Source organism: Ptychodera flava, chromosome 2 (genome assembly GCF_041260155.1).
Source record: "Ptychodera flava strain L36383 chromosome 2, AS_Pfla_20210202, whole genome shotgun sequence".
In the NCBI taxonomy this organism is placed as follows: domain Eukaryota; kingdom Metazoa; phylum Hemichordata; class Enteropneusta; family Ptychoderidae; genus Ptychodera; species Ptychodera flava.
Window position 1 is genome coordinate 24,878,574 of NC_091929.1, and position 26,073 is coordinate 24,904,646.

A 26,073-nucleotide genomic window follows, 5' to 3' on the forward strand; every position below is an offset into this window, starting at 1 on the left:
CGTACTAAAGTACAGCCTAAACAATTCAGTTTTTTCGTAGTATAAGTAAAGTTATGGACATGATGTATGATAAACCAGTTATTTAAGCAATAAAGCACACCCAGCAATGGTATATCACGAGATTTTGACCAGTGTACGACATATATGCGTGACCGATAGTGAGTGCATATATGAAGTGAACTGGTCATTCGGCGTCACGACAGCTCGAGCAATAATTGATAAGTCCACGTGACCGAATCTGTATGTCTGATCAATAAATAATGGCTTTCGACGTATCAAAATTTCAACTTGACTCATAGATATTTATTTCCGAGTAGTTTTACTTATTAAATGATGTAATATAAAACAAGTCTTTATCTGGCATCTTTTTAGTTAATTGAGAGAGGTGTTTTAATTCGCTCATTTAAGATGCCGTTAATTTTAACTTCCCCCATGTTTACAATGGTCAAGATGTATTTTCAGGCAGACTCAATACCCACTGATTGCAATGAAAATCAGAAATACCTAAGTAAGTCATGCAGTTATTTCAAAGTGTTTTAAAAGTAATCTCGGGAAATAAAAAAACATGGTCGCGATAATATTTTTGCAAAATGCATGCAAGGAATAATAACAAGGCTGTTCATGTGATATATATATATATATATATATATATATATATATATATATATATTATATATATATATATATATATATATACATACATATATATATATATATATATATACGGCTAGTTTTCAATCGGGTTCCGACCCACAACATACGGCATCAGTCGCCTAGCGGAGAGGCCACAGAGAGAACCGCTCGGCTACATCCCAACTCTCAAAAAAGAGTGGTTCAATAGCCGGTAAGTTGTTACATTTTTCTGACTGAGACCGCTCCACACGTTTTAGAGTTTGCGAAGCACTCACTAACGGATGCTCACTTTCACATATCGCACATACAAACTTTATCGAAGCGAAGCGACGAATACATCAATTTAACCGGGCGAACGATAACCTCGGGACACTTCTGTCCACCAGCAGAGCTACCAACCCAGAGTAGAAAATACGGCTAGTTTTCAATCGGGTTTGAACTCACAACATACGGCATCAGTGGCCTAGCGGAGAGGCCACAGAGAGAACCGCTCGGCTAACTCCCCATATATTTATATATATATATATATCTATATAAAACGGAATATTTTCTGTATGGCGTCATCGTATACGAATGTTTTTCGCAAGGCCTTACAAACTTCTAAATAATAATTTTTAGTCCCCACGGACACTGTCCGGGGGACTTATAGGTCCTGCGCCCGTGCGCCCAGTCGTTCACGCAGATATCTGAGAGATGCCTGGAGCTATTTCATTTAAAACTTGGTACAAGAATTACTCCTTAATGTATACATATGCACGTCAATTTGTTTTACGATCCGATCCAATATAGTTGTGTGTGACGGCTGTTTTATTAGCTCACGTGTTACACACGTGAGCTTATGTCACAGCGATCTCTGCCTGTCTGTCCGTGTGTATGTGTGTCTGTCTGTCTGTCTGTCTGTTTACACGGTAACTCAAAAACGCCTGAACATATTTTAGTCAGATTTGTACATGGGTAACATGTGATATTGCAAGAACTGATTAAATTTTGGTCAGTGTGGCTTGCATATTAATTAAGGTATGACATATCGTTTTTTTGCATATAATGGTTTGACATATCATTCGTTTGCATGTAAAAGTTCCCTATTGAGACAGTGTCTACATATATCGAGTAATACCCCACGAAATTTGATAAAACTTTTCAGAGATGACAATATGAGAACAGTATGATGATACTGCTAGTGTCATGTCAATTATCTGCTCATTTGCATATTTTAATGAACTTTTTTGTAATTAGTGAGATAACTCTGAAATTCCTGCACCAAAATTGATGATACATGCAACAAATATTGATCTGATATATATCTAATTATACTTAGAACATTGGGCAGTGTCAAGTTGATAAATAGCTCGTTTTCATATTTTATGAAGTTTTGGAGTTAGTCATATAACGCAAAAATAAATGCACCAAATTTGATGAAATCTGCTGCAGATACTGATCCGACAGATATCTGACTGTGTTGTAAAGCATTTAGTAGTGTGAAGTTAATTAAGGGTTCATTTACATATTTAATGAACTTTGTAATTAGGTATATAACTCTAAAATTACGGCACCAAATTTGGTGAAACCTGCTACAGATATTGATCTGATCAATATCTAATCGTGCTATGAAACACTGAACAGTGTCAAGTTAATTAAGGGTTAATTTGCATATTTAATGAAATTTGTTATCAGTGATTCTACTCCTACATTACAGCATTATATTTGATGAAACGTGCCACACATGTTGATCTGATAGATATCTAATTGTCCCAGGAAGTATTGAGCCGTGTCAAGTTAATAAGTAGCTCATTTGTAAATTAAATAAAGTTTTGTAATTAGTGATTAAACTCTGAGAGTACTGTGCGGAAGTTGATGAAACCTGATACATATACTAATATAACAGATATCTGATTGTTCTGTGAAGCGTATATGCGTATTAATGAACCTGTTGTAAAACACGTGAGCACATTCAGTTTACATCTGGTTAAAAAGCGGTGACTATGTCATTGAAAATGTCTTTTTGAAAAAGAGCTGTGTTTCTAGAGCGACTGCACTGAATTTCATGAAACTTTGTAAATATGTTTGTTTTACAGAGCTCTGATAGCACACAGTTGAGATATGTCAGTATTGCATTAATTAATTGCTAATTTGCATATTTGATTTGCAATTAGGGTGATATGTCTTGAAGTGTTGCAACAATTTTGATGAAACTTGTTACAGATCTTTAGCGCATAGTTACAAAGACACTTAGCAGTGTAATGAAGATTAAGTCGTAATTTGCATATTTAACGGACTTTCTTAATTAGTGGGTTATCTCCAGAAACACTGCATCAATTTTGATGAAACATGATACAGTTGTTGATCTCACAGTACTGTAAAACATGTGAAGACATTGAGCAGTTTCATGTCAATTAATTGCTAATTTGCATATTCTATGGATTTTTGTACCTATTGTGCTATGTCTAGAAATGCTGCACTCAATTTATGAAACATGACACAGATGTTGATCATTTGGTGGTGACATGGTATGCATTGATGTGTAGTAGCGTCTTGTCAATTAACTGCTGATTTGCAGATTTAATAATAATAAAATTATTATTTATGTTATAATAATTGTAAATAATTGTAAATGGTATCTTTTATGAATGTGGTACACGTGATAATAAGCCAGTGTTATAATGGAATGCAACAATATGTAGCAACATCCTGTCCATTAATTGCTAATTTACTTTAGTGATTTTTTGTAATTAGGGCGACAACCCCGCATTGGTTTTCGGTTTTGCACAACCATGGAACTCATTTTTAATCAAATTCCTAATTCATGAATAGGTCTCTATCCTCACTAAGGACTTGTAATCAAAGTAACCATTAAGTGAAGACTGTATCATCAATGATGACTTGTTGAATTTCGTGTAACGAAAAATCACCCACTTGTTGGGTGACTGTGCACACTGCAAATATGACGTCAAAACAAATTTAATAATCCAAATCATACAAGGTAATAAATTACCAGGTCCTCAAGTTTAAATATCAAAAAAAATATTTACAATATAATGAAGGACCATCATGAACCATGAATACAATCATAAGTGTTGGTACCAGGTGTCCAGAATTGGTTGGCATACCCTGTAACATGCTACACCCGTCAAGCATGGCCCTGAAGTGTCAAAATCAATGGCAACTCAGTGAAGCTACCGTATAAGGTCAAAGTTGGGAATACTGTCACGCATCATTTGCGTAAAAGTTGTGTCATACTTGGAAACCATGTCCCGATATCTACCATAGAATTTCTTAAAAGATCTTGCAAGTCTACTTTCCGAGAAGCCCTGTCTCACTAACTTAAAAGCCAATGAGGCATGTCGTTCTCAAAAATCATCATATGACTCGCAAGCTCTCCAGTATCTAAGGAGCTGTGAAACATATACACCATACGCTGGAGCAGATGGAATGTTGCTCGACAAGTAGGGAAAGTTGATAATTTGAAAATTAAAATCATCCTTCTTGTCATATAGCTTGGTGTACATTAATTCACACTTTGTGTTGTTTCTTTGATCTCTATCTCATCTGAGTAAATGAAATTCAGATAATTTGATATATTTGATTTATTCAAACTAAGGAGGTCATCAATATACCTGTGTGTGTTATTAAAACGTTTTGCAATTCTCTACAGCCAGATTGCTGAGAGTTTCTATGAACTAGGCTTCATATGAATAGATAAAAAAAAACTGCAAGAAGTGGTGCACAGTTTGTTCCCATTGGAATGCCCCCAGTTTGCCTAAATACCATGCCTGAAAATTTGAGGAATATGTTGTCGATGAGGAAACGAAGCATCTTAATAACTTCCCCATCAGTGTATTTATGTTTGGCATCAGTGTTCTGGTATCTACATTTTACAAAACAAGTTGGCTATCAGCGTGCAAAGAAGATGTTTCACCGTGTTGGCAGCGGACAGCCACGGTAATCAGAGTATATTTATGAAGGAATATTACTACAAGATCGAAACGGTAGAACTATTCTAGGAGTTGTCGTGGCTTTTAAAGTATCCAAAGCTTAGGCTGCGTTCAAAATAATGGTTTGTGTGTGTGTGTGTGTGGGGGGGGGGGAGGGCTGGAGGAATCCCGATTGAATTTTTTTCAGACCCCCTCAATTCCCTCAAAAGTTCCCCCACACCAATAATCATATAGCAACATACTATTAGAGATGTACCTGCAGGAAAACTAAGCATGTAATTGCGCAATGTTACTCACAGATGTTCAACTCTCCTGCTATCAACATTTTTAGAGCCATGTTTTTAAGACACGTTCTTAAATTAATTCTGTTTTTATGCATCAGTGACATTTTTGGATTTATCAGTCTTAGCTGACTTGAGTTTATCCAACTCTGGCCAGGTAAATGGCGTAGCTGAAGAGCACACAAATGACGATCATGAGAAAGTATGCAAATTGTGAATTCCTGGATATACGTTGCCAAATAGTGAAAAATGATCGTAATGACCTACCGAAAAAAAAATTCAAAAGTACAAGACATATATGACTTATATATTACGTAAAAATGTTTAACAGAGTCAAAAGATCTGGAAGGTTAAAACTTCCATCAAATGAACGTTTTAATCTCTGATTGTTTAGGTGTAATAGTGGTAAAATTGGTTAGATAAAACATAATGCCATTTAATCACGCTTTTCTTCGTTTAAATTAAAGTCTTTATTGTTAAAAGTTATACTTTTTTATTGTTCGATCCAATGAGACAGAAAATTTCATTCACTGCATGACCTTAAAATGAATGGTCTCTATATATTGATTTTAACAGTTGTTCGTTCGTCGAAATTAAGCATGATGATATGATCTTTTTCTCTTAAATACGATATTTGATTATTCTAATATATCAGAATTCAAAAATCTCTGATATCTGTCAAGTCTCATGGTCTCTAATGTGTTGCTCTTTGTGGCCTGATATCGTGAACAAGAATGTTTTACTACCACTAGCGTCGAAAGTCCTAAAGTCCTACAAGTACATCAGAGTCGGAGCTATCTCTGTCACTGCCAGTATTCTTTGTCACTCCCAGTATGCAGTGCCAGTGACACTGCCCGTAGGCAGTAGCAGGGCATTAGCTGTATTAACTTTTATAATTTTGAATATTTTTTGTTCAGTTAATACAACTGTATTCTTGTTCTACTCCATAAAGCATGTTGAACTGTCCAGTATACAGCTTGCCAACATAGCACGTGTAAGTGTACCGTGCATTTGTTTAATTGGCAAATTACTTTCAGTCTGGAATCTAATTAAATTATCACCAATTTTCATATGTGCAGGCTTTGTTGACAAACTGAATATTGTGTGTTTCACCATGCTCTTGGGAGACAGTAAGAAATTGCATTTGATACATTTCGTTGAAATATTGAAGAAAATTATAAACAGTTGCTGCTTCTGACCCGTTACAAGGCTTACTTGATTTTATTTACGAAAATACAATTACATTCATATATTTTTAGATTTTTCGAGATACATTCATGAATGTGACAAACACATTTTTAGATTTTGTTTAATTATTACTAACATTAGAATCATTGGAGACATAAAATGCTACTTTTAATGTTATACCTACCAGTCCTTGGAATTGGAATCAGAAAATAACACGATTTGAATTATCTTCTGGACGGGCTAATGCTCTAATTTACGGAAACTAAAGGTGCACAAGAAATCCACAAAATAGCAAGCTGTCAATGATAGACAGCAGGAGTTCAATCTAAACAGCGATACACTGATAAACCTTCATTAATCATCATGATTCAAGAGAAGAATCAAGATATGTGATCTGTCCTTGTATTATAAATATGAGATCGTGATGGTATTCTATATAAATTGCTGGAGGCTTATATTTATGCTGGTCAATTAAGTTTCTCAAGTACCGTGTAGGTATTGAAAATCTCCAAAAGAAGTCGTTTCAGTAGATATTAAGTATTGGACGCACACATATCAAGGTTAAAGTCAAATCCTTCAACCGTAATGCAGCTGGAAAATGGGATATCAGTCGACATCCGTGCTCACATTCAGAAGAAATTCTCTGGCATGCGATAATGCGGTACTTTGACTGTTTACTTGTAATCAAAGTGTAATAGTCGACGACCGGTTGTTCCTGTACAGTGCTCTGTCTTGATGATTTTAAATTGTCGGAATTCAAACTCTAATAGAGGGCTGTTAATATAACCTCTCTCTTAAATGTTATAAAATTGAAATGAATAAAAAAGTATCCTTACCCGTTATAAAGGCGTATAAATATTAATTTCACAATAATACCAACATCGAATGAAACTTTTGAAATGTAAAAGCGATCTCCACATCGCACCTCAGTACGACGCAATTGCCTCTACATCATTGCCAATGCGAGGCATCTTGCACTCTAAACTTCCACTTTAATCATCGCGAAAAAGTCCTGACTTTGACACCGTCATGCCGTCCAAATGTACTGATAGTATAGACACAAAGTTTCAAAATCGGTAGAGAAAACGAAAGAAAAAAGATGAAAATATTGGCTGTGACCAAAAGCAAGTAAAAGTCATATTCATTCTTACTCGCACTGCCCTGACTCGATTGTGTGTCCGGCAATTTCGCAAAAATTAATGGCGGCAGACAGAAGTACGATGAGCACTGTTCAGGAATACTATAAAAATTCTTTGAACAGATATCTTCAAGAAGCAGCTCAGTCCACTATGGTTATATTATTCGTCTTGACTTATATGCACTCATTCATGACCATTTTGGCCAAACAAAAATATTTTTTATACCAAGAAAATCCATCGAACATGTACATTCTATTGTAGAATAAGACACGCTACATCTAATAAATACGGATAAATGTAATTTGTAAACATACTCCTGAGCTTGTTTCAAATTTTCACAATCAAATCAAATATTATTTATCGAATTTCAACACAACTTCATATCCGTAACATGATGATATGTATCTACCATGCTATAAGGTGAAAAGAGCATAACGAACGCTTTATGTCTATGTAGATTTTATTCGTGGAAGGCATAAACTTAAGTAACAGATATAATGTATGTGAAGTTTGTACTTGGGCACAGAAAAATAGAGAGACAGACTGGCAACGGGTATTGTTCAAGGTGTGATGTGGTTACGTAAGCCCCCGTGTACGTCTCGCCTTAGGTAGCTCTCGTCTCTCTTTTCCGAAGAGTGCCGACCATGAGCCCTTCGGTAATTTTCGGATTTTCGCCAATTTTTAAGCGAAAGTATGTTCGGCAAAGTTTGTGTTATTTTTGTCATGTGGTGCTGAGCGGAATCGGCAGGCTGGCGGAAACGGGAAAGTTTTGAGCTTTGATGAGGTGAGTTTTACCATTTTAATATTTCCTCTCATGTTGTTATGAATATATACTGAATGTGTTTGAACCTAATTTGAAAGTCTTTTATCATTACTGCCTGGTTTTACTCAATGTTTACGGTCAGTCATATCGTCTTTTACACGTTGGTCATGGAAGGACGTGTTTATGAAACACTGACGTGTTATGTTTTGATTCGAGTGAAGCAGTGTTTTCTGCCTTGAGAGCTCACAAAGTAAGTATGGTTGCTACGCGACTGGCAGCACGATGCCATCTCGTCGTACTTTTCGCATAATTTCGTGCAATTATCAACCACAAACAAAGTCTCCAAAAAGTCTAACACCTGTGAAGCTCATTTTAATATGAAAAGGCCATAGTCTACCGAGACGACCATGAAACAAAAGGCATGCTGCGTTGCTAGTCTGTCCTCTATTTGTCTGTGATTTGGTTGTGTACACTTGATTTACTTCTGAGAAGGTATATAAAAGTAGAAATTATTCAATCGTTTACCTAGTGACTTTGTAATCGGTCTTGTACTCTCTACAATCTTCTCTGTAGGTCGCTGGTCTGAATGATATAAAAACGAATGTGTTAGCATAATGACATTAAATGTATGTTGTTTGTCGGAGGAGGGATTTACTTGTTTAGCAATTTGCATTCATTGGTTTCTCAAAATACCTCACACATTTCGAGGTATTTTTGTTCACCGATGAAAGTCAGGAAAGATAAAAAAAGTACTGTGGTTCTTCTTTAATGTGATTTCTTGAACAATGCATGGTGCTTTTATTCTTTAATGCAATTGTCATTCTGAATATATGTGATTATCTATTTTGACCGTCTTTACTACATCGGTAGTCCTTGCGCAGAATTTGTGATCGTGAAATACTTTCCAAAGAAGGTTTGCTGTATTATGTCTTGACACCATTGTTTGAAATATTAGAATGAGAGCTTTCTTCACTGTCAAAAACATAAATGATCTTTGTCCACCCTATCATGAGAACCCACTCATTTATTGCCAATGTAGCGCTAACGTAACTCAATTAGATAAGTCATAGCAGATCACTGGCATTCGCTAATTAATATTAAATTATATATGTAACAGAGAAAGCTAGGCTTTAATGTCTAAGAACGAAGAAAAGAGAAATTATATGCTAAGTATGCATACAGCACTGGAATACGATAAAAAGACTACAGAAAACAAACAAACATCAGACGGAAGGACATATTTACCGATGAGAAGAATGTCGACTGAAGAAAGAAAAGTTACGTTTCTATTGGTGATGCATTGGCACAAATACTGTCCAACGTCAGTTAGGTCAGGTTCTTGGATACGTAGCTCCAATACGTTGTCTTGGACTCTAGTCACGGTATGCTTCCTGCCATTCTATTTATTTAAGTGAAATATATAGGTTATTACCGTTTACTGTATTACAACAAAATATTAAAAGCACTCAACGAAGAAATAAATAATTGATTTTAGGTATGATTACCTTTATCACCCTTCCCTTGTACATCCATACCATAGACATCATATCGCCAGTAAAAAACATCGCAGTAGTACAAAATTGTCTAGGTTTATTCCCTTGGTCATTATAGATGTATGATTGGATTCGGCAGGGAAACTAGCATGAAGTGATAAAAAAGAAGGATGTGTCAGATAACATTCAAGACGTAATAGCATCAAATCAGGTCCTATAATCATTATCATTCAAGGTAACTATGAAATTTACCAGGTCCAAGGATATATCAAAAATGACAAAGGCGATTGGGTCATCTTGAACCACGAAATAGTGGTGGTACCAGGCGTCCGGAATGATTAAGCGTACCCTGCCAGCTGGCTGCACCCGTCAAGATTGACCCAAAGCGACAAATCCATTGTTATTAGGTGAATTCACCAAATTACTTTTGTGAGTAAAAATTTGGTTTGCTGTAACTCATCATCGAGAAACAGACAGGTCATATTTTGATATAACGTCTCCTTATCTATCATAGAACTTCTAAATGATTTCACTACTGAGAATCCTTGCTTCACTAACTTTTGAGCTAATAGACTGTGTCTAACTCGAAAGTCTTCATATGAATTGCATGCTCTACTGTATCTAAGGAGTTGTGAAATATACACACCATAAGCTGGAGATGATGGTATATATATATATATATATATATATATAAATATATATATAATATTATATATATATATATATAAGAAGTTACAAAAGTAAGGAATTTTATCTCCTGCAAACGTTCATACAGCGCCACCTGTGGCAGGGGTCAAGAGGTCATCGTGTAGGCTTGTCCTATCCTCTTTTGCCCTGAGACGGTCCTCCAGGCAAGACTGCCATTTCGGCAGCTGGACCTCATCTGAACTTTAACAACGGTAACGGTATTTATATATTCCTTTCTTCACAAGAAACCATGCCCCTATCCGTGTAGTACTTTTGGGGCATTCTTTCATACGCCATCTAGGAAAATATACGCGCCGGAACTCACTCATTTTTTTTCTGTTTGTCCGAAGCGTGTTTGTGAGGGGTATCAGCGGAGGTAACTTTCTCTGAGGACATCGTACGTGAGAGACGTATCGCCAGATTTTTTATTTTCGAAATCGGTACAAACGATCTCTGCAGTGTGCATGATTCACCCGAGGCTATTGCTCAGAGTGTCCATCGGCATTCAACGTTCGCGGTATTTTCATTAGTTGTAAGCTAAGTTTTGCATCGTTACCGTGTACAGAAAACATCTGTGACTTCAATGCACGTGTAGACGCCCTGTACAAAACTTGAAGGAGGCTTTGGCGGGAAATCCCTTTGTGTTTTACTGGTCACATGTCGGGTTATGGCGGTCATTGCTACAAGTATTCTACAGTGACGGGGTACCCTGGCGGGGTACACTTTAACGCGCCGGGTATGCGTCGGGATTATCGGAGTGTACGAGTGTACGAGGTGCTTTGCTTCGCGCTTGTCGAGCATTGGCATCATTTTATTTTTTTTTAAGTTTTAGCTGTGGTCGAAGTGTCGACAGAGTGGGATCAAACCAGGACATGGGAATCATGTCTCCCACGCGGCTTGTTGCTGTGTTTACAGCCCATTACAGGTCCCCAATGTCGGGTGTTGCTGTTTTTACTGTAACAGCTTGTTCATTTTCAACTTTGGTGGAATGTCGCTGGCTCTTGTAGCGCTGTTTTTTTCCACATTGTTGGATTCAGCTGTGTTCTTCAGCTTGTTTTTCCCTCAATTGTAGGGCCTCTTCATTGTTGGGACCGGCTGGGCATGCAACTTTGACATTTTGGCTGCGGAAGGGGTTGATGTATTTTCAGGGCAGCGTCCCTGAGTGGATACTCCATGCCTTGGATCTTGCTACCACTCAACCAGAGCTTTTCTTTTCCTCATCACCTGTAGTCGTGCACCATGTTGAGACCAATTGAGGGAGCGTTCAATTTCAGTTTTCTGTATTAGATTTGCAATAGTTTAGCATGTGACCAGCTGTCATAAGTTTGGAACGGTTTGGTTTATTGTAAACTATTCAGTGGAACTAAGGTAATTCCTTTTGCTGCCTAGTTTTCCTTTTCTTAGCTCATAGCCATGGATCGAAGCAATAAGGTAGCACAGAAGAAGGCAGCTAGCTCCAGTGCCTCAAGTAAAAGAGCAGTTACAGGTATGGTTCCTGCCAATGGTAGTTGTCTTCAGCAGCAGACAGTTACAGCATCATTGTCATCAGCTTCTACAACAGTGGCAAGGGCTTCAACTCAGCTTCTTCTCAGTCAAAACAGCCTACTTGAACCACCACAGCATCAACAACAGGCACATCTGGAAAACACTATCCATAACACGGTCCTTTTAATCAAAAGGCAGATGTAGAGTCACGCTGACATCACTCTATGTAGGTAACAATTACCTTATCTACAAATGGAGTTAAAGTAAGTGTATGATACCTGTTTTCATCCACAGGTAAAAACAGTTTGTTAAGGCAAATGACGTATGCACTACTTTTGGAGCATTCATATGCTGTCAGTCTGAGGGATTCTACGCGAAGTAATTTCTGTCAGTTCAAATTTATGAGAGCAGTAGTAGTAGAGATACCATAAATTCGCGGTGGACTTCATGTACGCGAGAGACCTGTCGCCCAACATTGGGTTACAAATAGTGTGCTTTTTCATTACCATTACTAGTAATGTGTTCAAGATTAGCCAGTTCACATTTGTCAAGATTGTACTTCATAAAGTTTGCTTGCTGTACATTTCATTGCTGTGGTCGAACTTTTGCTGCAACAAAGTGGCGTCAGACTGAGTCATGCAAATTATGTATGGCAGCCCTGCTTTTGCTTCCCATTAAGCTGGATTTTGCTGGGCTTACAGCCCATTACAGGTTCTCAATGTGGGGTGTTGCTGTGTTTACAGCATTTTCACTTTTTCCCTTTATGGAATTTAGTGTGTTTTTCAGCTGGGTTTTCCCCTCATGGTTGGATTCGGCTGTGCTGGTCCACTATGTTGGGTGTTGCTGTATGTTCAGCTTTTGCATTTTTCCCTTGTGGAATTTCCCTCATGGTTGGATTTGGCTGTGCTGGTCCAATATGTAGGGTGTTGCTGTGCGTACAGCGTCTTCCCTTTGTGGAATTTGTTTCCCAGCTGTGTTTTTCCCCACATTGTTGGATCGGCTGGGTCAGCAGCAGTGTCATTTTATCCGCTTGTCATATGTGGGAGGCAGTGTCAGCATGGTACTGCCCGGGCTCCTGTAATGGTTTTCCCATGTTTGATTCTGTCTACCACTCAACCTATTAGCTATGTAATAGGTATAATGCAACCACATTATTGAGACTCTGTCGAATTCTTTTTCTGCCTAGTTCTCCCTTTGTTTTCACCAACAGGTATGGCTCATGGACAAAAAACTGTACAAAAAGAAGAAGGCAGCTAACTTCATTGCCACTCAGCATATTCAAATCCTGCATCAGACACTAGGGCTACAAGGCAACAATCAACAACATCAACTTTACAAAGTGGACATATAATTTTGTTTTCAGTTATTCTTTAGGATATATAAGTTTATCCTCTCTAGATCAATATGAAGCTGTATTATTGTACATAAGACTTCAAAGTTATAGTAATGGCTCATCTATCTTGCTATGTCTTGCACATATATATTTACAAAGGCAAGCCTTCCAATAACCAATCAGAGGTTTCAGATGTTTGGAATCTACTTGCCAGTTGAAGACCCAGATTTAGTACAGCAACTGTGCGCCGTGCATGGTACAGAGTCAAATGTTGTAAGCCAGCTTCCCCTTTCAAGTAGAGTCAATTTATCGGGAAATCAGCTGTGTTTTCTGGTTTGGCAGTGTGACAATTTTTTAACATTCCTTTATCAATATCAGTGCATTGCTGCTAATTTAAAAACAGGCTCTGCAGCAATCATCCAAAGGTTTTGGACGTATGAAGTCTATTTGCCTAAATGGCCAATGGGTACAATTAGTTAAGTTGTGAAACAAAATATATGTAGGTGACAACATATAAGGAGAAAGTATCTTTGTAGGGTGGGGAGGAAGCTGGTTAGAATATGTTTATGAAGTACAGGAAGTTTTTAGGTTCACACTATGCGCTTCCTCCAGACTAGCAGATTCCATTTCACATTGCTAACAATTATTTTTGCTATCTTTGCATTCCACGCTTTGTGATTCCATATGATTGACTAGGCTTTTTCAGAGAGAACTTTTCCCTCCAAAAGGGTTTTTTAATCTCTGTTTTTTAGAGCAAGTCTCTCTTTGGTTTGTGTTTAGCCACAGTAGGAAATACGGTTACTCAATTCGAGTTTTGTTCCTTGTTTCCAAAGGTAGTAATAAGAAGAGGAGGGTCAACCAGACTCGTTTCCGAAGGTAGTAATACAAAGAGGGGGGGGGGTCAACAAGACTCATTGTAGATAAAGTACAAAGCGTAGTTTACAGACTTTACAATTGTTACGGATTTACCTCTATTGCTGCAATAAAACAGAAGGTAGTTGCGTAGCAAAGCACAGTGTATAAGTAGGATGGCTAAGTTATTGCTAGTTGGACACTGGTGCTGTGCCAGTATAAATTTTGAATACATCTGTGAAACATGCATGTGTCACAGTTCATTTGCCAGTTTCTCAACACGGTACAGGTCAACGTAGCAGTCAAGACAAGTCACTGTTCGCAGGGGCTGCAGTGACGTGGACTTTCGTCTTGTGGGGCCGACACAAGGTGTGTCTTGTGGCGTGTTTGAGCCCACAAGATTGGGGCAAGATTAAATGAGTTACCTATGTAGGTGAATTCTTTGTTAGACTGTTAATTGGTCACCCATTTTGCGGCCCACTTTATGTATTTCACAATTATCAGCATGTTAATCATTGCAAGGAAATTTCTTTGCGTGTCAGTTTATTTGTCACCAAATTTGTGGCCTAATTGATGTATCTCATCTTTGCAACTTTAATTTTATCACAAGTGTAAGTAGGTTAGTTATTGCAAGGTCACACGTTTTGTATTATGTTTGCGTGTCATCAATAAGTGACCTGTTTGACGTATTTTACAGTTACAGTTTCTCATTAAATGGTCACCCATTTGGTGGCCGATTTCTCCCACAAAGACATGAGTCGGGTATTCCTTAATTTTGCTGGTGTTGTAGCTGGCGGGGCACAGCATCACTACCAGTGATGTGGGGCCTTGTCCAGCATTGACTGCGTTTGCAGGGGATAAATATATATATATATATATATATATATATATATATATATATATATATATATATATATATATATATATATATAAGGTATTTGCACTTTGAATCGCAGAAGCAAAACTTAAAATGGAGTTCTTCGAGGTCTTGATATATCTCGTGTATCTGCTGCTTTGACATCGAAGACCAATCCTTGTCATATATTTTAGAGAAAATATAAGCTTCTGCAAGTCGTACAAAAATAATCTTAAAACGTTGCGGTCGTGCACTGATTTTCTTACTATGTCTACAGACAAGGTTGCTGTTTTCGAATGCAATGTTAGCATTTTACTTTCAGAGTCAAGTTGCTGTCGAGCGCGTTCATGATCTTATCATGAAGTACTAAAAGAATACTCTGTATTTGAATGTTGTGCTTTGATGAAATTTTATTACACAAACAATTTTTCTAAAGTATGTGGAACATCATTTTTCAAGGCAGTCACACTAAGGCGATGCGACATAATTGCTCGTAGCCTGGAAGAGTTTCTGCAATGTAGCATTTGAACTTATTATAGGTAAAAATGCGCCTTTAAGAAAGTATCAATAAACTTTCCGTGAGGAACTTCAAACCATTTCCTTTGGAAATATACAAAATAAATCAAGGTCACTTTGTAAAATTTGGTACAACGGAACAAATTACTCAATTTTTACCGACACTTGAAATTCAATATAGCCGGAATCTCTGTGTTTTCTCTGCATGGGACAATAATTTTTTTTGCGTTGTAAAAAATATGAAGTGCGATATTTTAAATTAATCCATGAGTTTCAAGCCCTTACAAGTGGAATGTAAATGTCGGTGTTCAAATTTGAACAACTAGTATTCTTATTGTTAACACTAGTGTTCATATTATTAACAATGGTGTTCTAAACATGAACACGATGTGTTAACAACTATCTCCTTCAAGTGTTCAAAAACTTAGCATTACAGAATTTTTCAAGACTGAGAAACATTAACAATATTTAGTTTTTATTTTACTGTGGCTATATTAAAGCCCCCACTCAATTATCAGATTTATCTAATATAAATATTAGTTACTTGATGAAATATTCAATGGAAAACAAAAGAATGACAAACTGTTAATGGGCTATTAACACATTCGCTAATGCGAGAACCTGGGATTGAGAAGGGCGCCTTTAATTAACTACTGCCTCGCTGTCCGGCAAACGTACATGGATCTTGATGTGATGGATTTCTCACTAAGTGAAAACTATTTCCGGTCTACAATTGCTGAAAGCATGTTTTTTTTCAACGAAAGGAAGTATGCAAAATAATTTTACACGTTTATTACGGGTTGAAATTATGAAAATTTGAAAAGAAATCAGAAAACCACCGTGAACGTTTTAATTTTAACATCGGCGTGCAAGAAGCGTTCTACATCTAAACACTTGGTGTTCAAGTTTTGTGCCTTTTCTTATCCCATGATGCATCAAACGGACGTTGCGACATTTTTCTCGAAAACGCACGCTGAAGTCGTGATTGTGCGAAAGCAAGACCAGAAAGGGTAGGTTTTCTCTCCAAAATTGAAAAACAGTGTTAAATTTGAAGCATCTGCGTTATTATCCTTCAAAATTAATTTTACAGTACTTTGGAATAGCTAAATTACAAGAAGAAACCTTTTTGCCTTCGTTCCTGGTATATCAAACACTAGCTGTGGATACGGAACCATACTTTTGGGCCATGACCTGTCGATCGCTCACAGGTCAAGGGTCATCGCCATAGAACTGTGGCGATAACCCTTGACCGAGTGAAATCGATACATGCACAGTACCGCTGCGTAATCACAGCTAACACATGTCTTTTAGTAAGCACAATCGCATGTAAAACATAAGTTAAAAATCGCAGAGTATGCACTTTATTGTTTCAGCATATGAGACTTGGCATTTTTTAACTTTTCATTAGTTGATGACAAGAAGAAGCCAATATTTGTAACAGTATTGAAAAGAGGCAATGTATATTAAAGTCCCCCTTTCTTTAACCTAATCAGCCCCCTGTCTTTCATTTAAAGTCTCATCTCGCCATATTACCTATTGTTGCATTATTTTCAGGATGTGAAAAGTTGGATTCAAATGTTATAGAAGGTTGCTGTCTGGAAACAGGCTTGAGAACCTCGGTTCATCTCTAATGTACATTTAAACTTTTAAGCTTTGATATTTAGGACATGGTCTACTCTACTGATAGCCCTTTTTCAGATTGTTCAAATTATGCAGAAATGTGCAAATTTGTATTTTAAGAAATTAAAGACATTTCAGACATTTTAAGACATTAGGGATTATCAAGATGTGATATATTTATGTCACGATGAAATCTGCATTTTTGTTTTTTTTGGGCAATTTTACCATTTCTGGTAAAATATGTGTATCTGAAAAGTGTCAAAGATTCTATAAATAACACAGCGGGCTCTGTCGACCGCTTGGTCGCTTGTTGTATTCATATATTGGTGAGGAAATGGCTAGTATATAGTTTTTTGCCATTGGTTTCAAACGGCAGTTTCCTTTCACAATTGAATTTCAGTGCGGATTGAAATAACCAGGTTCAACAGCAATGCTGGTTGATACACAAAATAAAACTAATGAAACAAATCAAAATCAGTTAATATGTTAAATTAGTTAATATGTTTTAATTTCTGAAAATTTATTCACTGATTTATTCCAGGTTTACTTAAAGATATTACAAACAAACAATCAAACCATTTTGTTCATTAAGGACTTTCTTGGTCAAGGAAATAGGTTTTACACTGCAGTTTGGAAGACTATGTACCATTTGCATGAGAGATGCCTTGACTAACTTTTTTCAACATATACAATTAACTATAAAGAGAAATGTCTTTTAGAAACTTTACAACAATGGTGTATGCATTTCATACACATAGGTGTTTCAACACAATAAGTAAGCCAAATTTTGAGCTTTTTCAAAAGATTTTTTGTACGTTTTTAACAAGTGTGAACATAAAACGTAATCCAAAATATTTTAGTAAAACTTGTTTTGTCATTACTTTGTTCATATTTTATTAGTAAGCCAAATTATGAGCTTTTTCAAGCGATTTTTGAACGTATTTAATAAGTATGAACATAAAAAGTAAGCCAAGATATTTAAATAAAACTTGTTTTGTCATTATTTTGTCCATATTTAAAAAAAACCGATTTACAGTGTTTATGGGGATTTTATTTTGTTTATGTGTTTGATATGAAGGTGCTAACACCGTTGGTATTTTCCTCTGACAAACTTTACAAAGTGGTCATGTTTATATGCCCATTTTACATTTAATGATCGTATTTTAGACAAGAAATGTTTGTGTATTTTTTAGAATAAATAATTTTACTTAATATCAGTGGTCTGTATCGTTATTTCAAGGCTTGAACACCCCCTGAACGCCCGAAATTAAAGGTGTTCAACAAGTGTTCTAACCTTAAACCCACTTATCGTTAAACGGTGTCCATGCGTTCAAAAAGTGTTACAGCCCTTTGAACGCATACATTCGATCAATTTTTTTTAACACATTTCATGTCCAACGGTGTTCAGTCATGAAACACCATGGTGTTCAATATAATGTCTAATGAACACTTAGTGTTCAAAATCTGCATACTGTGTTCAAACATTGAACGTTGGTTGAACACGAAATAGTAAATTTCTGAACGTCTAGATGCGTTCAAAAAGTGTTACAAAAGAGGCTTGTAATTGGTGTTCATCCTTGAACAATTAACTTTACCGTGTGTTCAAAAATTGAACGTTGGTTGGCACTTAGTTGTAAATTTCTGAACGTCTGGACACGTTCAAAGAGTGTTACAAAAAGACGTGTAATTGGTGTTCTATCCTTGAACAATTAACTTTACAGTGTGTTCAAAAAAGGACGCTATCTCTTTATCTCTTTATTTTAAATTTGCTTCCAATGTTAAGACTTTACTATGTGACTTCATGTTATTTTGGAGAAAATAAAACTGATGTCACAAATACAAGTTGTTGCCGAAGATTAATGTTTTGCCGAGGGCAACAAAAAGCCATTGACAAAAAATGACATGCCGGAGAGACGTTAATGCAACACCGACAGAGTCAACAATTTGTCAATGAAAGAGAATGATAAAGATTGATGTACTGTCACCTGAAGTTGCATCATAAACTATTGCAGTGTGATTGAACTCACCGTATGAGATATTTATGGAAGAATTCGCTACGTCACACTCCCAGTGTATTTTGCATGTATAGCTGCCTATATCTTCTCTCCATACCTCTGATATTGAAAGAATCGACCGATTTCTCCCCGTATTCGAAATCGTATACTTTCTATCATCCTGTGTGATACAAAAGGTTTCCGAGAATCATATTTTAATTCAAAAAAAGTTCCAGTAGGGATAGCCTACAGTTGTATATGAACAAGACCTCATGATAGAAACAGTCGAAGTGAGAGCAGTAAAAGTGACCAGTTTCCTTGTTAACCTAAATTATACCATAATACAGATATAAAAACTCGTGTAATTCGTTTGTAAAGTGGTACCAAAATTCGCCTCAAGAATTCAACTGACTTGTTTTAACTGCGGTGAACATCAAGGAGCTTTTATGGACCCATAATAAACACACATCAGGGAGTACAGTATGCAGTGGACTTCATCATACAAACAGACTCAAATACATTCCTTTACCACCATGAGTTACATTGTATAAAAGCTGAGTAAGAGTCAAGTTATCATAAGACCTTGTCCCTGCCTTTGCATTGTTTGAAGTAATTTTGGCAAAAAAAGGTGTACATTAATCAGAAGCTACAGGGGGAGAAAGTTGACAAAATGTACATGTGCTATCTTCAAAAGGTTTGCCAACACTGATGAATCGACATACAGGAATCAGGGTACGCAGCCAAACAATTACGGTAGAGGTCTACCGTGAAATAACACTATCATCTCTCTGTTGTTTGCCGCAACCTAATTACAAGTAATGATACTAAAGTAATTTTTGGAAAAAAATTACAAACCAATCGCTCAAGAGTGATAACATTTCGATCAATTTCATCGTCAATTCATAAGTGGGTTTCACTGTAATAAATTTTTGATTTCTTCTCATTCCAATCGCCTATTAATTGTATAAAATAGGTATACCTTGCAGCGATGGAAATTATAAGTTCAAATTTAGACATATAATCAGGATAGATACAATTAGCGAAATTTAAAAAAGTAGACTTGACATCGTCCAACGTAAAGCATAAATATAAATCATGATATCTTTCAAAAATGTTACCCATAACAAAAGACAGGGAAATATGGGAAATTGGTACCTCCAAATTCCGTCCGTTGAATGTCCATGATACCGATGTAAAATCATGAAGAGTAGTGCATACAAGTTCTGCGTAATGACCAGGAGAGTATGGTTTATATGACATCGTCACATTTACAGTTTCGTCTCCTGTTAAAGATAGGGTATTAAGAGTGTGTCACTACAGAAATTTACCATAGTAGTGACAGATCTAGGGAATAGCGCAAAAGTCTTAATCCTAAATTCTCACGTTGTACAAACATTAATTAAGGGATCTACAAAGTAGAGATGTCATATTTAAATGCTGACAGAATTTTCTCAAAGAATATTTGATAATCAATTAAACCATACGTTAAAATTGTATGATTAAGGTAGTATGCGTCTCGAAAGTAAAAGACTTACATTTTCGCCCAAACTTTCCTCAAGATATATTTCAACAATTCTCTTTCAAAATCAAGAATAAAAAATGGGGGTCGCATTGTAGATTTGTGTACTAGAAAAACAAATTACCCAAGATCTATCATCGATTTTTGAAATTCAAAATGGCCGCCAACCCTGAATTAACTCTATGGAAATAAAAATCTAAAAGATTCGAAAAGTTTCCTTGCTCCAAGAGTTTTAAAATAGACCCCTTCAAGTGGTAGTTCGGGAAAGAATAGGGAAAGTTTGACAGTCTGAATATCTGTCCCCGAGGCGCATTCTCTCTTTAATCAATTAAAACAAACTATGGGATATCATCATAATGTCATAAATCTTGCTTTTTACATGGCATCATATATGCATAGTTTTAATTTACCATATCAGTGAACAAACATACCTTTGGTTTCAAGTTTGACATCAAATTTTCTTATGACCGTTTCCCCATTTACACTTGTAGCAATGAACGTGTAACCTTCGACCAAACTACAGTGAATATCTTGAAATGTTGTCATGTACAGTGATCCACTGTGTGAAGGAATGATGTTGTGAACAAGAGTAGAGCAACATAACATCACGCCCTCTTGAGGCTGGTAATTGTAAACGTCGATGAAACCATTGTCAGTTTTAGAAAGGAGAGCAACATCAATATATGGACCATTATCTAGATTGAACACCACAGATGTCGCTTTGTTCTGCTTACCGAAAACCGTGAAATACTTCGATTGGCCTATTAAAGAAACAAAGAAACAATAAATAAAATGTTGACACTTTTCTGTAACTTGTGCATAGACTTTTCTGCAAAAAAACAAAAGAAAGAAAAGACTAAGCGACCTTTTGCGCAAAAAGCAGAAAAAGAACATAATTAAATTAAGGGAAGAACGATATTAACATAATTAATATAACCGTCGTGGTGGCTTAGTAAATGTATGTCCATGAATGATCAACCTTGTCAATAAAACATATGGCATTCGATTGATAGAAATACCATAATAGTATTCCTAGTTTTGGCTTGTTTCATGTTCAGAGAATCGATTAGCTCCATTTGCAGAGTAATGTCACAGTCTTTACCACACGGCAAGACACTGTCAACCAATCAAAGACCTGGATCGCCGTGGCTTATAACCCATAACCCACTCTATAAAAGTGAGCCAGAATCCAGGGCATGATCCTTGCTTCTGATTGGTTGACAGGATGCTGTCACCTGAAGGGTGGTTTGCAACAGATTACGATCTATTCATTGTAGTTGTACCACTTCAATTTAATTCAAATAGCACATCTTCAACTTGTAATTTACATAACACCTTAGAAATCACTTGAAAAGTAATTGTCATTTTCTTGCTGGGTCGCTCCACAGACAAACATAGACAGATTCACAACGGGTATTGTTTAAGGCGTGAAGCGGTTACGTAACCCATCCATGTTCGCCTCGCCTCAGGTTGCTCTCGCCTCTCTTTTCCGAAGAATGCCGACCATGCATCTTTCGGTAATTTTTGGACTTTCGCGAAAGTATGTTCGTCAAAGTTTGTGTTGTTGTTGTCGTGTGGTGCTGAGCGGAATTGACGTGCTGGCGAAAACGGGAGTGTTTTGAGCTTCAGGAAAGTGAGTTTTACCGTTTTAAAAATTCCTCTCATATTTTTATGAATATATAATGTGTGAAAGTCTTTTATCGATACTGTCTGGTTTTACTTAACAGTTTACGGTCAGTCATACCGTCTTTTACACGTGCGTCAAGGAAGGACATTTTTATGAAACTGCTGGCGTGTTATGTTTTGATTGGCGTGAAGCAGTGTTTTCTGGCCTGAGAGCTCACAAAGTAACTATGGTTGCTACGCGACTGGTAGTACGATGCCATGTCGTCGTATTTCTCGCATAATCTCGTGCAATTATCAACCACAAACAAAGCCTCCAAAAAGTTTAACACTTTTGAAGCTCATTTTAATATGAAAAGCAATAGTCTAACGAGACGACCATGGAACAAAAGGCATGCAGCGTTTGTCTGTGGTCGCTCTAAACAGACCGAATCAATTCCGTCGGGAATAACTATGTGCAGAACGTTTGCACGAGTCGAAGGTTTATCTTGTCTTTTTGAGGAAGACCGGTTCCCTTTTTTTTCGTTTTCAGAGAGCACTTTTTGCTATTTTGGTTTAGGCATTTGAAATATTTTGCAACATGTCTTCAGATGGTCATTTGTAGCTTCTGCCGTTGATCGATGGCCCCTTCTCCCGGTGATCGATTGTTCATCAAATCCTCATTCGTACAGTCTCGTACAACATCTAACTTCACCTCGGTAATTTTTGATGCTCCTTTTCAGCTTCTTGGTCAATCCCGGCATCCTTATACATGTCCTTTAAGTATTCATTAATTGGATCAGAATATTGTCTGATTACATAAGGTTTAGATTTTCAATCGATGTTACCAGTACAAGTCTTAGACAGTCGTTTTTCGCCCATTTTCATCGAATTGTGAAACTGGTTCGCTTCGATGTTTGTGTGCTCATCCATAGCTATAAAAATATACTAATATAACAAACTTCGTGATGTGTCAGTATTGAATACGCCGCGATCCCACAATCTTTCATCGTCCTTTTCCGTCAGCAGCCTTTTTCACGACGGTGCCGAAACCCTCAGACATAAACTCTTTTTTTGGTTTTTCCTCAGCATTAATGTTTTCTGGGTTCCGTCAGTCTTTTGAACAAATAGACGTCTCTGTGGTCACATATAGCGACAAAATGGCGTTGTACTCCAGCAGCTTTATTTGTCAATGTGTTCGGGTGTTATGGTTATCATCCTTTCGTTTTATTTCGTACATGAACCTATAGTTGCAAAGTAATAATCAAGGGTGCAAAGCTTCTGTGTTGGTATCACACCCAGTTGCGTTAAAGTGACTTCCTTCTTCTCAAAACCAAGATCAAAAGACGTTCCGCAGTCCGTGATCAGGGAATCGGTCTCAGTGTTATTTGAAATACAACTGCATATATTGCCAAAAACAAGCTCAAGGTTGTCACCTGGCAAGGGGAATTAGAATAAGATTTGAGTCTATTCTTCAGGCCGAATGATAAGTGATATTATCATATACCCATGCCAATATATCTTCATCCTGGTGACATCCTGGTGAGATATCAGCCGTGATATTTCACGTTAAACGTCGAGATACGCACGATAAACGTCATCGGTTTTTTAGTTTTCCCGAACTTTATTAGCACTTTTTTGGTAAACAACGTAAACAAACAAAATGGCTGACGCTTCCCGCCTGCGAAGCGATGTCGCCGACGTAAAAAATTAAAGGGCTTCGAGGAACTTAGACTGAAAGATTCAGTCGTGTGCGGGCGCTCCGGCGCACTGCGACCTACGACCCTTTACCACGACTGAAGGCACACTGTACTTGGCCGCGGCAAACTCAAAGAAAAAAGTACCGCCCACAACTGACTTCACAGACTTTCCAAATATGTAAATCGTGGTAGTGTAATTTGAATATTGCTCACGTGGGCTGTTTATGGCATAATGAACATGCGCACTGAGTGAGCGATGTGGGCGGTCTTGTTACCCTACATACTGTCATTAACTCGTTTCTGTAATACGATTGGTTCCAACAAAATTTTGTTGGAGAACAGGATTTCAACAGTGTGCCTTCAGTCGTGGTAAAGGGTCGTAGGTCGCAGTGCGCCAGAGCGCCCGCACGTGACGGACGGAATCTTTCAGTCTACGAGGAACTGGGTATTTCTGGTTGCCAAATACAGAAATAATATGTTGAGTCTTGTTATGTTTTCTCTTAGTTTTCCTGTTAAAGTTCTCGTATTTTTTTGGCTAAGCTCTATAGTACGTGGGTTTGAGGGGCCCACCGTGCACCCCAATAGACCTACTACGTGGATATTTTTTGTTCTTCGGGATCTGCTGAAGTAGAAGAAAAATGTTAACATTGGTTATTTTGGATGCACTATCTCTCTGGGCTGAAAAATGGCGAAAAATGGGTAGGGGCATTATATCCTCCCCTACATTAAGTAAACTAGCATGAAATAGTACAACCTTAACAATTTTGGAAAGCTCAGATACTGCTTTTTCTGGAAAACACCAACTTTAGCAAAATAAATTAGTGTACATAGAATAGGACGACTTTAAAAATATTTTTTCGACAAGATTGAAATTTCGTAACCAAAATACCATTTAACAATTGTGATTTACTTTTTATTAAGCAAAAGATTGACAGCTTTTTGTGTTTAGATTATTTATTCCGACACATTAAACAAGAAAAATTGTGTTAACATTAGATATTTAACTATACACTACTTCTCTGGGGTCAATTTTGAATTGCGTGTATCTGTATGGGAAGTGCAAAAGCTAGGGTAGGGGTACAACATTCTTACCTTATAGTTTCAGAAAGCTTAGATACACGGTCTTTCTAAAATGCACAAGGTTTTAGTAAACAAATACGACGTCATAGAATTGGATAACTTTAAATCGATTTTTGTCTGGTAATTCAGTATTTTTAACCGGAAGAAAATATTACAACTATGGTTATCGCTCGTGCATATATGTCGTGAACTGGTCAAAATCTCGTGGCATCCCATCGCTGGGTGTGCTTTATTGCTTAAAGAACCTCTAACAATGAACTAGTTTGGTTGATCATGCTTTAAAACACTCGGGAGCTACGCTCCCTCTTGTTATAACGCATTATCGCCCAAAATCGTTCATTATCACATGCAGTATAGCCAACGCACGTGGTAAACGTCGAGTAAAATTTGTATGCATTATGACACAGGATTTCGCAACTTAGCAACGAAGGTATTTAAACAATTTTGTATGCGATACCATATTTTTGTTCTTTGTGGATTCAAAACGTTTATTGTCGCATTCACTGGACCAACTAAGGGCTATTACCTTTAATTTAATTCAATTATACAGCAGGGGGCTGTGCCGCCAACATTGTGAACCTGCCATAATTGTGGATCTGGTGAATTGATATCAAAGGTCACAACCAGAGAGTGCACAGTATTTGCAAGTACTAATAATATTTCTTTAGCAAAAGGGAAAAACCCTCTTGACATGCCTTCTGTGTTTCCATGTCTGGATTTATCGGTCACCTTTTTGCAAAAATGCCGTGACAGCACGGCATCGATCGCGACAAATAGATCCGTGTCTCGGCATGCATGTAAAAACGATACCATTGAAGGAAAAAAGTTTCGGTTGATAACGTACAATAGGAGTAATATGGATTTCTTATCTGTGCTGGTGCACGTCACACAGGTGTTGATACGGGCCAGTTCATGTGATAAAGCCATAAATGATTACTTACCGAGTACAACTACCGTTGTTTCGCCAAGCAGACCTGTACTCTTTGACCACCATGTGTACATGGAATTATTCTCGAAATCGTACGTTATCTCTACTTCTAATACTAAAAAGCCATTCCGGTCATTGAGAAAATCGTCGTCAGGCCAGCAATGCACTGATGTTCCTAGAGAAATGTGAAATACTTAGAGGTTATTACCTAATATCGCCTGTTCCTATGTTGTATCAGCATGAGTGTCATTTGTGCTGCGTCAGACACGAGACGAAGTCGAGTGTCTGAAGCAGCACAATGACACGAATGCTGATACGACATAAGGAACGTGCGATGTTGGGTATTATATCATACCAGTATATTGATGGTGCAAATACAGCGATCTGATTGGTCGAGACGCGAAAAGAACTATGATGGTATTTTGGAGATATACACTGGCATGCGCACTAGCTCTCAGCTTGAGGAAAATCC

The 26,073-nt window shown here is 37.1% G+C and overlaps 1 protein-coding gene across 1 annotated transcript; it reads right to left on the reverse strand.

Annotated features, from left to right (window-relative positions):
* Positions 1–8,460: 8,460 nt before the first annotated feature.
* On the reverse strand, positions 8,461–25,772 carry LOC139147602 (uncharacterized). The gene is made up of 7 exons (XM_070718755.1): positions 25,615–25,772; positions 20,723–21,052; positions 19,928–20,055; positions 18,806–18,953; positions 9,442–9,573; positions 9,182–9,335; positions 8,461–8,518 (listed from the first exon to the last, which is right to left on the reverse strand). The coding sequence occupies exons 1-5, from the start codon at positions 25,673–25,675 to the stop codon at positions 9,542–9,544; spliced, it is 699 nt and encodes a 232-aa protein (XP_070574856.1). The 5' UTR covers positions 25,676–25,772; the 3' UTR covers positions 8,461–8,518; positions 9,182–9,335; positions 9,442–9,541.
* Between the last annotated feature and the right edge of the window lie 301 nt (positions 25,773–26,073).